This window comes from Tachypleus tridentatus, chromosome 10 (assembly GCF_004210375.1).
Source record: "Tachypleus tridentatus isolate NWPU-2018 chromosome 10, ASM421037v1, whole genome shotgun sequence".
In the NCBI taxonomy this organism is placed as follows: Eukaryota; Metazoa; Arthropoda; class Merostomata; order Xiphosura; family Limulidae; genus Tachypleus; species Tachypleus tridentatus.
Window position 1 is genome coordinate 141,254,346 of NC_134834.1, and position 13,519 is coordinate 141,267,864.

A 13,519-nucleotide genomic window follows, 5' to 3' on the forward strand; every position below is an offset into this window, starting at 1 on the left:
AAGTCCTTTACTGTATATCCTGTATTTAACAACTTATCCAAACAGCTTAAACAACAATTAATACATACGTCACAGTACGCAATGACACTGCCGTCGGGAGCACTTCATGCGAACACCTCTCCCCTCGTTTGCTGCCAGTGGAGTACAAGAATCATTGTAGATCATAATGAAATAATGTAATAAATGGCGAATAGAGCTGACCAAAACATACGTTATCATCTTTGAAGAAAAACTCATGAGAAAATTTCCAATACTCAAAGAAATAACACCTTCTAGCTTTACTGAGAGTTAAAATGTTTTAGACGTTAAGTTTGATAATAAGTGGCCTCCCGGTGGCATAACGGTATGTCTGCAAATTTACATAGCTAAAAACCGAGTTTCGAAACTCGTGGTGGGCAGAGAACAGATAGCCCACTTTAACAAAATTATACCCAGGTGTAACCTGAAGATGACTTAAGAAGGTCGAAACGTTGTTCTCTGCTTTATTAGTAGAAGTGTTAATACCCATACCAGCCGTCCTGAGATACATTTTTACTTAAAGTGGGTTTCTAGTCATCACGAAAAATTATACCCAGTATTCGAATTAGAATTAAATGCCAACACAAGGTGAAACATTACGTATACGACTACACTTATTTTAGTTTACAAAATACTTATTATACGTCTAATGAAATATGGGGCTGTGATAACACGCTTGACCACATTTACACCAATCTGCAACCTCTGCAGAACCGTACAAAACCCACCACCCGTCATCTACCACGATAAACACAAAACCTGTAACATGGTAAAAAAAACTCAATTATTCCGCCAGTTAAAAACGCGTTCTCCGGGTTAACTTGCAAATTTTATTAAAAATTCAAAAGCAATAATTGCTTCAGTACACAATTTTCCACCTTTTCTAATAAGCAATACTAACCCGTATATTAAACATGATATACTAACAAATATTACTTAATAGCAAGTGATGATTCTTTTCACGTGATTTAATGTAACGCTTTCTCAACATTCTTTATATAGGATTGCCTCTAGCTTTTTTATTCTTTTAGAGACAGCGAAAGGAAATGACGGGTGAGTAATGATTAATATATATATATATATAATTTAGCTTCAGTATTTTAGGTTGTTTCTGAAATATACACAATAATATGTATATAACATATATTTATATATTAAGGTAATATGTAACTTTAATTATTATATAGATCTTGTGCTCGTTCCATTCAGGATAACTTAAAAAACTGCAGGATTTTCTCATTTATTTTAGAACTGTCTAAATTGAATTAGGTGTAGCATGAGCAATTGTAAACCGGAATTTATTTCTGTTTTTGTAAATTGAGTGTAACTTAGAGTTCGTACGTTTTATTTTTACTTTTACCGTTTAATGTAATTAAAGCTTTTTTATGCTGAAGTTAGTTGTATAAAAAGTACAAAACAAACTTTTTGTATCTCTAGACGGCTGATACGGGTATTAAAATTTTTTGTTTGTCTTCCTGATTACTTCAGTAAAAAGCATGATTTAAAGGTATTTTTAGGATTATTCAACACATTATTTCAGTTCATTCTGTAAACACTGTGCAGGCAAAACGTATACTAATTACCATATACATTTGTTATAATTTATAGTGCTAATACCAGTGATACATATATTAACATGATATGGCATGGTGTGTTGGAAGTTTCTCAGAATGATCATAAATTAATTCTTGAGACGAGAAACCCACTCGAAATCGCGTATCCGTTTATACTCTTGTCCGTAAGACATGTGCCCGACAACGGTCAGTTGCAAACTTTCAATTTGTTAACCTGAAGATTACTTCAGAGCGTCGAAACGTTTTTATCTGCTTTATTTGTAAAAGTGTTAATACACATACCCGCAATTTTAAGATAATAAATTAAATACTTTACATTTTCATTTGATTAATATATTTGGTATATTATTCTACAAGATGTTTTTAAATATGCTTTTACTAATCAGGATTTAATCTAAAGTAAACTGCATTGATTTGTGGGACAAAATTATTTATAGATAAAAGCTGTTAGAGTAGGGCGTTTTTCAAATTCTTTTAAGCCTCTATCTATGTCTGTGTTATATATCATAATCGCAGGGCGGGAGCTTGTTTCGACACATTCGAGGAGGTGAATATATATATATATATGCTTCTACTACAAACAATACAACTACAACAAGAATTATTTTGAATATATTAATCGTACCTTGACCTTAATAAGAAGTTTCAAGCTATCCTATTTAATGTAAGCTAACATTTTTTACACAATATAAAATTAGTTAACAAATTAATAGAATCAGAAGCTGTGGCTTTTCTCATAAATGTAATTTCTAATGAAGTACTTTGTGCAAATTCGTACCAAACTGTAATAACACTAGCGTAATGGGCAATATTTTGTCTAGTATATTATTACTGTGTTATGGATGCTATAACTGTATTAGTGCTACTATGTTGTGTTTAAATGATGAATACAGTGATGAGAGCTATGAAACTGTTTAAACCAAAGAGAGACAGAAGCTATTTTGTGTACCAAATGGAATATCATTGACGGCTGTAATTATATAATAAAGAACAAAAAGGGCCATTTGGCCCTTCAGTGTTGTTCCTGCACACTCATCACCAAAAAGAAAAGATTTCCCATCAGGTAACTCATCAGTTGTGGAATTAATTGTCTGCATGGATGAGTTATGATATTGGAAGGTTTTAATTTAAACTGATGACTCAACCATTACATATAGATAAACTGCCCTTACTTCACTGAAGGCCAGAATTTTCAACTCCTGTAAAGATGATAAATTCTAACAACCAGGTACATTGTCACCTTTTCACAAGACTTTATAAAAGTTTTAGGGGGGAATGAGCACTTTAAAAATTTTCAGATATTGGACACATTATGTTTTGATGAATATGTAAACACTTGTGAAAAGAATATTCGAGTTGATGTAAATAATGATATCTGATTTAATTAATTTACCATTCCAAATACTGATACGTTGGTGGAACATGTTATTATTTATATCTCACCCAGTGTTACCACTGTGCATAACTTTAAATTATCCTTTGATTGCCCATGTCATTTTCTATCTGCAGATTCTGAAGATGTTGAATGTTGCATATGTTTGAGACAAAAAACTAAGGTTCAGGTTATTGCAACATAGCTAACCTAATCAAAATTGTGGCCAGTGCACTAACTGAATTTAAAGTACTGATATGTTAAATTTATTGATAGTTGTAATGGATTTGTTTAAGGGTAGGAGGAATTTGACCATCCAAATCCCCACTCCCCCAAATTAAATCCTACACACATAGATCAAATGTAATGTGTATAAAAATAAAACATATTCACATACTACCATTCTATTGGAAGTTTTATTTCTTGTATGCTAGAGGTCAACCAGAAATATCCTACAATAATAAGTATTCTCTTTAACCCTATTTTTTATACTAATGATATTACTGCACTAAAATATTATTTATTTAAGTAAATTATTCTTAAAAGAACACTGCATATTAACATGCAAAAAGCAAAATATGTTGCATAGCTATCAAGCTTTTTCTGGCTTTTTAACTGTGCCACAAAAATCATTAGAAATTAAACAAATCTGATTGGTATATTTAATGTGGGAACAGAAGTAAAACTGAAACTACACATTGTCTCTTTGTAAAAAAGAAAGAATTGTATTCTATTTCAACAGTACTACAATTACTTTTCTATTAGTTGTACTTAATATAGGATTAAAAGTCAGAGAAAACTGTTGGCAAGTTCTAAAAGGTAGGATTGACAGGTGGATGTGGAAAGAGGGTTTTTAATTTTTTATTTGATAGTCTGTGTGATAACACTGCCCCCTACAAAAGGGTAAAAAGAGACCTAGGCCTGCCTTTCCAAAAGTTGATAAATAAGATCTTCAGCTGAGTTTTGTGGTAAGCACTGGCCTGTTGCATACCAAGCTATCTTCAGTAGTTTTACTTGTTGCAAGGTTGTCCTTCAGTTTTCTATATCAGTAAGCTGCAAGTCTCTTTAAATGATACATTTTACTGTTGTTAATTGTTACACGAAATTGATGTTCTGCATACACTTACAGACACGTCAGGTTTTACTACTGAGAAAATGGATATAAGAAAATTTTGCAAAATCCCACATAAATCACAGGATTACCAAGAAAGTGAATTTCTCAAGGTAACAGGTGGACCAAGTGAGAAGTTCTGAAGGACTGAAGATAAAATAATCAATCATATCTGAAGACCTGACAGATAGATTTTTAAACCAAAGAGGCAGTATGGAAACAATGAAGCTATATCAGGTGAACTCACTTGAGTTGGAGAATTGCACAAGCCAAGTAGCAGCAGTGGTAAATCAACTCTGCCTAGGCCAACTCTTGGAGTAGGTGATCCAGCTAACATATCCTAAATGGCCAACAGTAGACCATTTTGACCTTGTCTTAATGAGCCTTATACTTTCCAAAGACTTGTGGATGAAATATTCATACCTGAATGATAAAAGTCATATCCTTAGCTTAAATATTCTATATATACTGTCAAAATTAACCATTTTGTCTGTGATCATTTTATTATAAGCACGATATGTCAAGGTGAGCAAGTTTATGTGTCTGAAGAGTTCAAAACATAGAAAAAGTGTACAGGTGAATTTTCACAAAACAATAAACATCTCAAACATGAGCAGTTTGGTCACATTTGAACAATGTGTGCAAATATAATGCTTATTTTTATCAACGTTTTCTGAGAAAACAGTAATGGCCCACATTAATTAAGTTCACCAATTTATTGTGGAAAAAATAGGGAATATATCAAAATACTTGCAGATTCATTGAGACTTGCAGCTGTACAAGACACAATTCAAAGGAGTTATCATGAATGAGAAATACCTGAAAATAAAGGAAACGTTTTGTCAATATTAAACTTCTTAAAGACTTATTCCCAGATCCTAAATGAACTATATCAAGGACCTAAATATGCCAAATATATGCACCACAGTGTACAAGCTTTATTTCAAAGAAAAGATATGCACCCAAATGAAAAGCCTGTAGATTTTAAAACAATGTTGGAATAAAATGTACTTGTTAAGTAAGTGTTTTAAATGCAGTTGCAGCAGGGTATGACTCTTATTAAATTCTTGTGACATATGGACATAAGTGACACCAATATAGACCATGCATAACAGAGTTGTAAACTTACTGATGTGATGAGAAACATGTACATGATTTTCATTATTCTTGTGATATTGGCAGCAGAAATTGCCTGAAATGTTGCCATTGATGTCAGTTACAGAGCTCCATGCCCTTTATAATATGGATGACTTAGTAGTTATAACTATATGTTGGAAGAGAAATGCCAAACAAGATTCATCTGTTATGAAACGAGCCATCTTGTTTCAGAAGTAAACAAATGATTTAGTGGGGAAATCTCAACATGTTCCACTACCTTTTGGAAACTGACCAAAAATCTAAATAATTTCTTGATTTTTAGGCTATTATATCACTTGCAACCTATTATAGGCTAAATCTTGAAGATATATAAATGAAATGAGGCAAGCTAAGAGAATAAATTAGCATTCAGGTGTGATATTTGAAGCATCCAAGGAGTTTGCAGAACATCTCAAACCTGTGTTTATGTGTTATAAAGATAGCAATAACTCTCCCAGCAGGCACAGTCAGGTGTGAAAGGAGCTTGAGTAAAGTAAAACTGGTCAAAATTCATCTTAGAACCAATATGACAGATAAGAGACTGATGAGTCTAACAATAATTAACAGACTCTTTCCAGTGGTTGTGAATTGATGATGTTGACAGGTTCATTACTAAGAGTCCAAATACAAGGTTAATACTGGTTTAAAGTTGAAGAAGAAGGTTATTCCAGTTGGTGTCTTGAAAAGTTTATACTTTTGACTAGTATTCATTAGTTCTCTCTTACAGGGGTTTGTTATTCCCCCTTTCTCCCTAAAACATGCTAGATATCCTAGAACAGTTATAAACCTTCTGATCCCTTCCAAGGTATGTGAGTACTTTGGGGCTTCAAAACTCAATACAAGGTACTTTTTTAAATCCAGTGCTGGCTCGTTATAACTTATCATGCTAAAATCTTGGAGAATATTGTGTCCTTTTCAAACTACACAAGTGTAAGATGTCTTGTTTTGCACCCCAAACATTTAGTACCAACACTGTCACTGTTTGTTAATAAAGGAAAAGACTTGGGTCTTTGATTAAATATCAACAAAAATTCTACATTCTGAGGAATTTCTAAGATATGCATCACAGTAGGAGGTAAAGAGCTGAAACAATTAATGCAATTTACTTGTATTTAGGACAGATGTCAGCAATGATGGCATGTATGGCAAAAGAGATAAAGTGAAAGATATGAATAGCAAAAATAGCTTTATTTCAAATGGACATTTTTTTTCATTATTGTGTGAAAAGGTGGATCCTGCTCAGTGAAATGCCAGTTGGAAGAAACTGAAAGTTGGGAACAGAGATTAATGATAATGTTCAGCTACACAGACGAAAAAATTAGTGAGTAAGTATTTTAATACAAACTTGTCAAACATAGGAAACAACTACTGGGCATATGCAGGAAACATGATGCACTATTTTGGGCATATATATAGATTTGAGGGAAGGTTAGTTAATATGATGGATAAAATTAAAAGAAGATGGAGAGGTAGACAGAAACCTATTTGAATCAGTGATGCTAAAAATGGATTAAAGATGAGATGCTTGAATTAGGAAATCTGGTGCAGGCAGCAAGAAACAAAGGACGATAGAAAACCATAGCTATTGACCTTCAAAAGTGGGGATGACACTGAATGATCAACAGTATGTATGTTTTGAGTTAAATCTGAATATTTTGGTTTCTTCCTTTAAAATATGTTGCCAATCATTTTAAGATGTCCATTATGATATGAAGTAAAATTATCACTGCTTATGTGTTGCAACTGTATATACAATGAATTTTTATAATTGCTTGTGAACTAGGATCTGGCCATTAAACACTCAGATTACTTCTTACTGGGCTGCATAATAATCCTTCAGCATTACCATGTGGCTGCTCTAAAAGTTATGCACAATAGACTTTCATTCCCACAGTATGATAGTCCAACATGTAATTGTGTCTTTTGGATTTTCCAAGTTCATGTGTTGTTTCCATGACACCTGAACCACTTGAATGGTGAATCTCTTACCTTATAAGTAGTAACAGTAGTGCATGATTAACATACACTGTAATTTTTCCATACCTTCCTGTACATTTTACAACAGTACACTAAATCCACTGCAAATTATTGTAGGATAAATGGAGAATCTTGCTGAAGGCAAACTGAAACAGGAACACATTTACAGATTAAATGCTTGTCAGCTTTAGTTAGGTTTGATAATGATATAGCTATCATTGATAGTTTATTCAAAGTAGACAGTTAATGTGACTGTCTTGGAGAAGTTGGCAAAAACCTATAGGCAATACAATGTGAAAGCCACAAAGGTACACACTATTTCTTTAATATCTGACTGGGACCAGTTCTTGGCCATACACTACTCCTGTCTATAATGTGACTGAGGAACACTGCTTAACTACACAAACTTTCTTGATTTCAGTTTCAAGCCTTTCTTTTTTCTCTCTCCTATTTTAACCATCTAAGTATAGACTATAAGCTTTCAAAAGTAGCTATTGTATTACATGAATTGAATGGATGAGAAAATCTGTACATATGTTTTTGAGTAATAAAAGCAATCATGGATGCTCTCTTATCATGCACTTGGGCTTACTTGTAACTGGAAGTAAGTTATAGTTTATTGAACCAGTAGGAATCTTTCATTGCATCCAGACACTAAATATTCATCTTTGATAGGACTTTGAAATATTCTCCTAATTCAAGTACTCTTAACTTATCATCAAAATTCATGGTACATCAAACAAGCTTATTGGTAGCTGTTTTTGTGGATACACACCATCTGCGTATTCCTGATGATGAACAATTTCTTTACACATATGACCATTTGGTATTGCAAACATTGAAAAATTTCACCAGCAATTCCTTGGTTTCCTGTTGTTTTTCTGAGCTCAGATGGTCTGTACAGTTCTTAGTAAATGATCACAAATATTCTAGAAATTGTTATTGTATTAAGTATGATACGATACAGCTATAACAATTTTAGCTACCACCAACTTCAGTCACCTATACTTCATTCACATCATTCCAGTATGTTTTCTTACCAGAAACTATATATCTATCTGTATCTAATTGTACAGTGCCCTTTAGAACAAAGCCAGTACTTGGAGAAATGGCTGCCTATAACAATTACACCTTAATTTGTAATCAGATGATAGTGTGTTGGTTTATCATTGCAGCAGAAGGTACCAACACATCATACATAATTCATATTACATCAAAGGAAATCACTTGTACATTTGTAAACACTGTGACATCTACCTTAACACATGCATTCCATATTTCTGAAGTTTAACTTGTATCTATTTGAATATTTACTCTTAAAGTATGGCTCACCTATTACATAGGCAATACAAGTAGGTAATTGCAGCATACTTCCACAAAATATCAGTTCTTTATTCAGAGTTAGAGATGATCGTCTGTATTGTCACAGAACAAGGTTCTAGCTGATTGAGCTAGTTACCATGCTTGTGGGTGAAAATGCACTAATGCTTCTACCTATGCTGATAATAACAACTACCAGTGACAAAAGTTCTATGTGATCCATGTACTGCACAATTTGTATTGTATTACCCTACTCTGATCATAAGAATACATGTCTTCTTATGATTTCAAACTTACATGCCTAAACATATCTTTCAGTGCAAATATTTCATTTGTTTTTGTAAGTGGCCATGATCTTATAGGGTTCTCACTTTAACTCAGCCCTATGGCTTGCCCATTCCTCCTTATTGTCAGTTATTGCACCACTTATCTCAAAGTCCTAGGATTCCAGGCATTTATTTGCCTGAAAAGCTTTCAGAACTTATCCAGGTTATCTGTGGTGTACCATTTGAACTGACAGGTAAACTTTTCACTTTGCTCATACTGTACTTTGCTTATCAGTGTCTTTGGACATCTTTATTGTCATGTCTGGAACCACATGTCTTTAGACTAAATCTGAAGAATATAGATACATCTAAGAGTATGTGTCATTGTTACATTCCTGATCATACTTAGTTACTGGGCTTTCCATGTGAAGGTTTCTGGTCACATTAAGCTCCTCATGTCACCAAATGAGATGCTGGACAGTTCATCTTGCACTTGCTCTTGCAGGCAGATGTGTCTTTTTGAGTTCTAAATTGTCTTGGCAAGTAAAATTTCATAATCACAATATAACAAACTTAAATGATATATGAGATATTACAAATGGGAGGAAAGAAGCTTTCAAAATCAAATACTTGAGTGTAACACACAAATGTTCTTTATAGAGTAATATATGATCACTGTTGATTACAATAAAACAGGGAATACAATTTATTGTCACACATTTATTTGCAGCAAATGATTTGAATTCCAATATGAGAGCTGGCTGACTATTAGTTCTTCACCAGATAAAGTCTGTGAAAGCTTTGAATATCATTTGAAGATTTCAGTGCCTATGTAAATAGTATTTTTAGGTCTGAAGTTTAAAGAACCCATGTTGTTGTTTTTGGATTAAGCACAAAGCTACTCAATGGGCTATCTGTGCTCTGCCCACCATGGGTATTGAAACCCGGTTTTTAGCATTGTAATTCTGCAGACATACCGCTGAGCCACTGGAGGGCAAGAACTCATGTTTTCTTTTATCAAAGTTAAGAGTACATTGTAGAAATTTTGTAGACACCATTGAGAAATATTGTTTTTCATACTAAAATATATTACTGATAATAAACATTTATAATATAGATGATGGAATAGGATTGTGTTAGCACTATTTTGCTAGTTACTTCCACATTAAACAAGTTACGTTTACAATTCTACAACACCTCACATATTTTCAAAGTTGCAAATTGTCTGTATTCAATCTGGAAAATTGTAGAAGAGCACATAACTAACAAATTGATATTAACATAATAATAACTAGGCTGGAAGTTTCCTTGCATTATATTGTATTAGTACTAGAGGGTTTTGTGTATTTTATTATTTATCAGTTTTCTAAATCATGCTATAAGTGATCTTGTTCATTATTTCTTTATTTTAGTGCATAGTCTTACAATAATGAGCCATACACAATACAAAGAAATGTAAAACAAATTATGTATTGGCCATAATCAGTGTGGCTAGTGCCACATTTGTTCTCTGTGGAAGCAAGTCCTGCCAACGCAATAGACAAATGTTTAGCTTTGTTTTGGATCGAATAAAATTCCATGGCTTCTGATTGGTCAAACTGAATGTATTTATGTTTCTTACTTAAAGCATACCAGTTAGAATAACTGATTAGGTAAAATATAAAGGTATTTGCAGAAATGTGCATTTCGCAGGTTTAAATGACAGATATGCAACTAATTCTTCAGGGGGACACATTTAATAATTCCTATGATCCCATATTACATCATAATACTATATAAAATGTGTCCAAAATGTAATATTTTTGTTGCTTTCTGTTGAATCTTGCATTTTGTATTTAAATATACTTTTGTAATTTTCATTGATTTATAGCTAGTGGTATGTTCTTTAATTGTGACTTTCATTGTATAGAAAGTAAGACTGAACCTGTCCCTTGGGATGTAGCAGAACTGCTGAAGTCAAGTCAAGATGCTTGTTCAAAATCATATTCTCCTTACAGTAAGTTCCGTGTTGGTGCTGCATTATTGTGTGAGGATGGACAAATTATAACTGGTAAGTAGTTTTTGGTAGGTTTTAATTGTAAGTTTAGTTTTTGATAACACAATGTAACACAAGTTTTGTTCCTGGATAGTATGTGTTATTTCTCATTTGATTATGTTGTAAAGGTACAGAAAATATTCAGTATTCCCTTCAAACTTTGCTTTTGTGACCTGGATAATGAAATTTATAAATTAACCTATTTTCTACGTGAAAACGGGCAAATTTGCACATTTTCATTTACATAAGGCCTGAATAAAACAACATGTGAATCAAGATTTACATGTATTTATACTAAAGTTATAAAAAAATGAACAAAAATGTTTAGAAGTGAGTAGTATTTTGAGATTTGTGACTGTAATGTAAATCACTTTCATGTATCAGCCCCCAAATAGTCTCCTATCATGTTTTTGTTATATGCTCTTTGGTAGCGGCATTCAAAGTCCAGTATATCTTGGTGGAAGCACTCGCCTTGCTCCTCTGAGTATGCTACGATATACTCCTTGAACTTATCAAGATGAACATTAAGGATATGGACTTTCAGGGAAATCATGCAGCCCATTTTGCTGTAGTTCTTCACCAGAGTCTCAACCAGTTCAACATAATTTTCAGCCTTGTAATTGTCCAAGAAGCCCCAAACCACTGAGACAAACCTGCCCCAAGCTTTTTTTCTTTTCAACTGAGCTTCTTGGGGAATTCTGTGCACTTCAGGATCTTCTTTATTTGTGGTCCAGTGAAGACACCAGCATTAACCTTTGCCTGACAGCTTAGGGAAGAAGTCTCGAAGGTACTTGAAGGCTGGAGATTCCTTATCAAAAGCTGTAACAGATTGTTTCATAAGACCCAATTTTATGTGCAGTGGTGGGAACAACACATTCTGTAAATCCACTAGTGGCTCACACTTGACATTGTGTCTCCCCACAGAGAACTTGGTCCATTATGGCTAGTGCTTCCTGTTCTAGTGCACTGCAGTGTCCCAGCTGTTCCAAAGGCAAAGATAACAGGGAAACTTGGTAAAACTTCCTTAGAGACCCATCAGGAATGCTACCATTTTGAAGTCTCCAATAATCTCCCAGCCATACTCATCATACTTCAAGGCTTCTAGCAAGGTTCTTACACTGTTGTATTGCTCTTTGAGGTGCAATTAATGAGCCAGGGGAAGAGACGGATACTTATACCTGTTATGGAACAGCACAACTTTGAAGCATCTGGATGAGATATCAATAAAGAGGTGCCACTCGTTTGGGTTACAGGCAATTCCAGTTGCATCACACAGACTGGATACATTGTAGCAGAAGCAGAGCCCGTTTTGACAAGTGAAGATGCTTGAAAAATGTCAGTGACGCTTTTTTTGACTTGTGACTTGCACACTTTAAGCTAACAAATCCCAATTCTTGAGCTTAGATGTCAAAAGCTCAGCATTCCACTTTATTAGACCAAGATCTCTGAACAAGTTACCAAGGTCTCTTTAGTTGTGGTAGTATGTGTTTTTCTCATCAGCTGAACCTCTGAAATTGTAATTTGGATTTTCACTGTCTACCTCCTCTTCTGATTTGCTGCTCCCTTCTGAGGATGGCTGCTTTCTCTCTGGCAGAATGGATACAGGGAGCTCAGGGCAGTGTGGTACTGGGGCAATGGATGATGGAAGGTCTGGATACATGATAGCAGATGCATTCTTGCCAACCCAAAGTTTGGAAGGGTCCACCATGCAGAACTAGCAATTGCTTGAATGGTAAGTGGGTTCATGCAAAATTCTTGGAATAGCAAACTTTATGGCTCTCTTTTTCCCTTCTGTACCATCCTGCAAAAGAGCAAAATAAAATTGTTATTATAAAGAATAAATTTATTTCATCCACAACTAATGTGTAAGAGGTTCATGCAAAATATTTTATATGTGATATTTTTTTATCCTATTGGAAATTAAAGGAAAGATATTTACATTTTAAAATGTCTAAAATTTGTGAAATATAAAATCTTACTATTCAAAGAAGCAAAAATTGTCTGTCTTACCTTCTAGAGTTTTTTTTGCAATGCTTGCAGGTAAAATGAGGTGTTCAGGGTTTGTCTTGATCCCTGACAGGCATGCTGAAATATGCCTTGTAGGCTTCACACATTTTAGCAGATGCTGTCACAGAATACTTTTTCGCTCTTGTCTTGCTAAATTAGTCACATACATAGCTGAATGTGTCTGGAGAATGCTTGCCAGCAGAATGTGTGTGATGAATGCTTGCAGCTTCTTGAGGCCATCTCTGATAAAATCAGATTGGTCTATGTGTTCACTTAGGCAGTTAGAACTAAGTTGAAGTGGTGATCTCCTGTATATATATTACTGTGGAAAGTTCTAGAAAATTCTGAAAGGTTCTTGAAAATTCTTGTAAGTTTTACAACATTGTAGAAAGTTCTTGAAAATTGTTTCAAGTTTGAGAAAATTCGCTATCAGCTAGTCAGCACTGAATCTACCTGGAATATTTTGGAAAATGGGTAAATTTGACATTTTCATTACCCAGGACACAAACGCAAAGTTTGAGGAGAAAAATAGGTCTTTTCCATTTACTTGAGGCATAAGCCATTGGGAAATACCACTTTCTGCTCAGGAACAAGAAAAATTAAACATTTTGTTACATAGTGTAATTACTGTATCATATGTAGAATATTGTACGTGTAAAGTTTATCAAATGGTTAAAATGTTGTTTTAAAATATCATGCACT

General features: G+C 33.9%; 1 protein-coding gene across 13 annotated transcripts in view; it reads left to right on the forward strand.

Moving 5' to 3' along the window:
• Positions 1–930: 930 nt before the first annotated feature.
• The window catches only part of LOC143230468 (cytidine deaminase-like), a 46,975-nt gene continuing 34,386 nt past the window's right edge, over positions 931–13,519 (forward strand). For 9 of the 13 annotated variants that reach the window (XR_013016447.1, XM_076464083.1, XM_076464093.1 and 6 more), the window contains exons 1-2: positions 1,640–1,778; positions 10,685–10,825. Coding sequence is in view for 12 of the 13 variants with exons in the window: in XM_076464083.1 (XP_076320198.1) it covers positions 1,655–1,778; positions 10,685–10,825 (265 nt within the window). In the remaining variant the exon portion in view is untranslated. Of the gene's footprint in view, positions 1,072–1,639; positions 1,779–6,811; positions 6,837–10,684; positions 10,826–13,519 lie in introns of those variants that run through there. The other 4 variants (XM_076464088.1, XM_076464095.1, XM_076464092.1 and 1 more) reach the window with 2 other exon arrangements.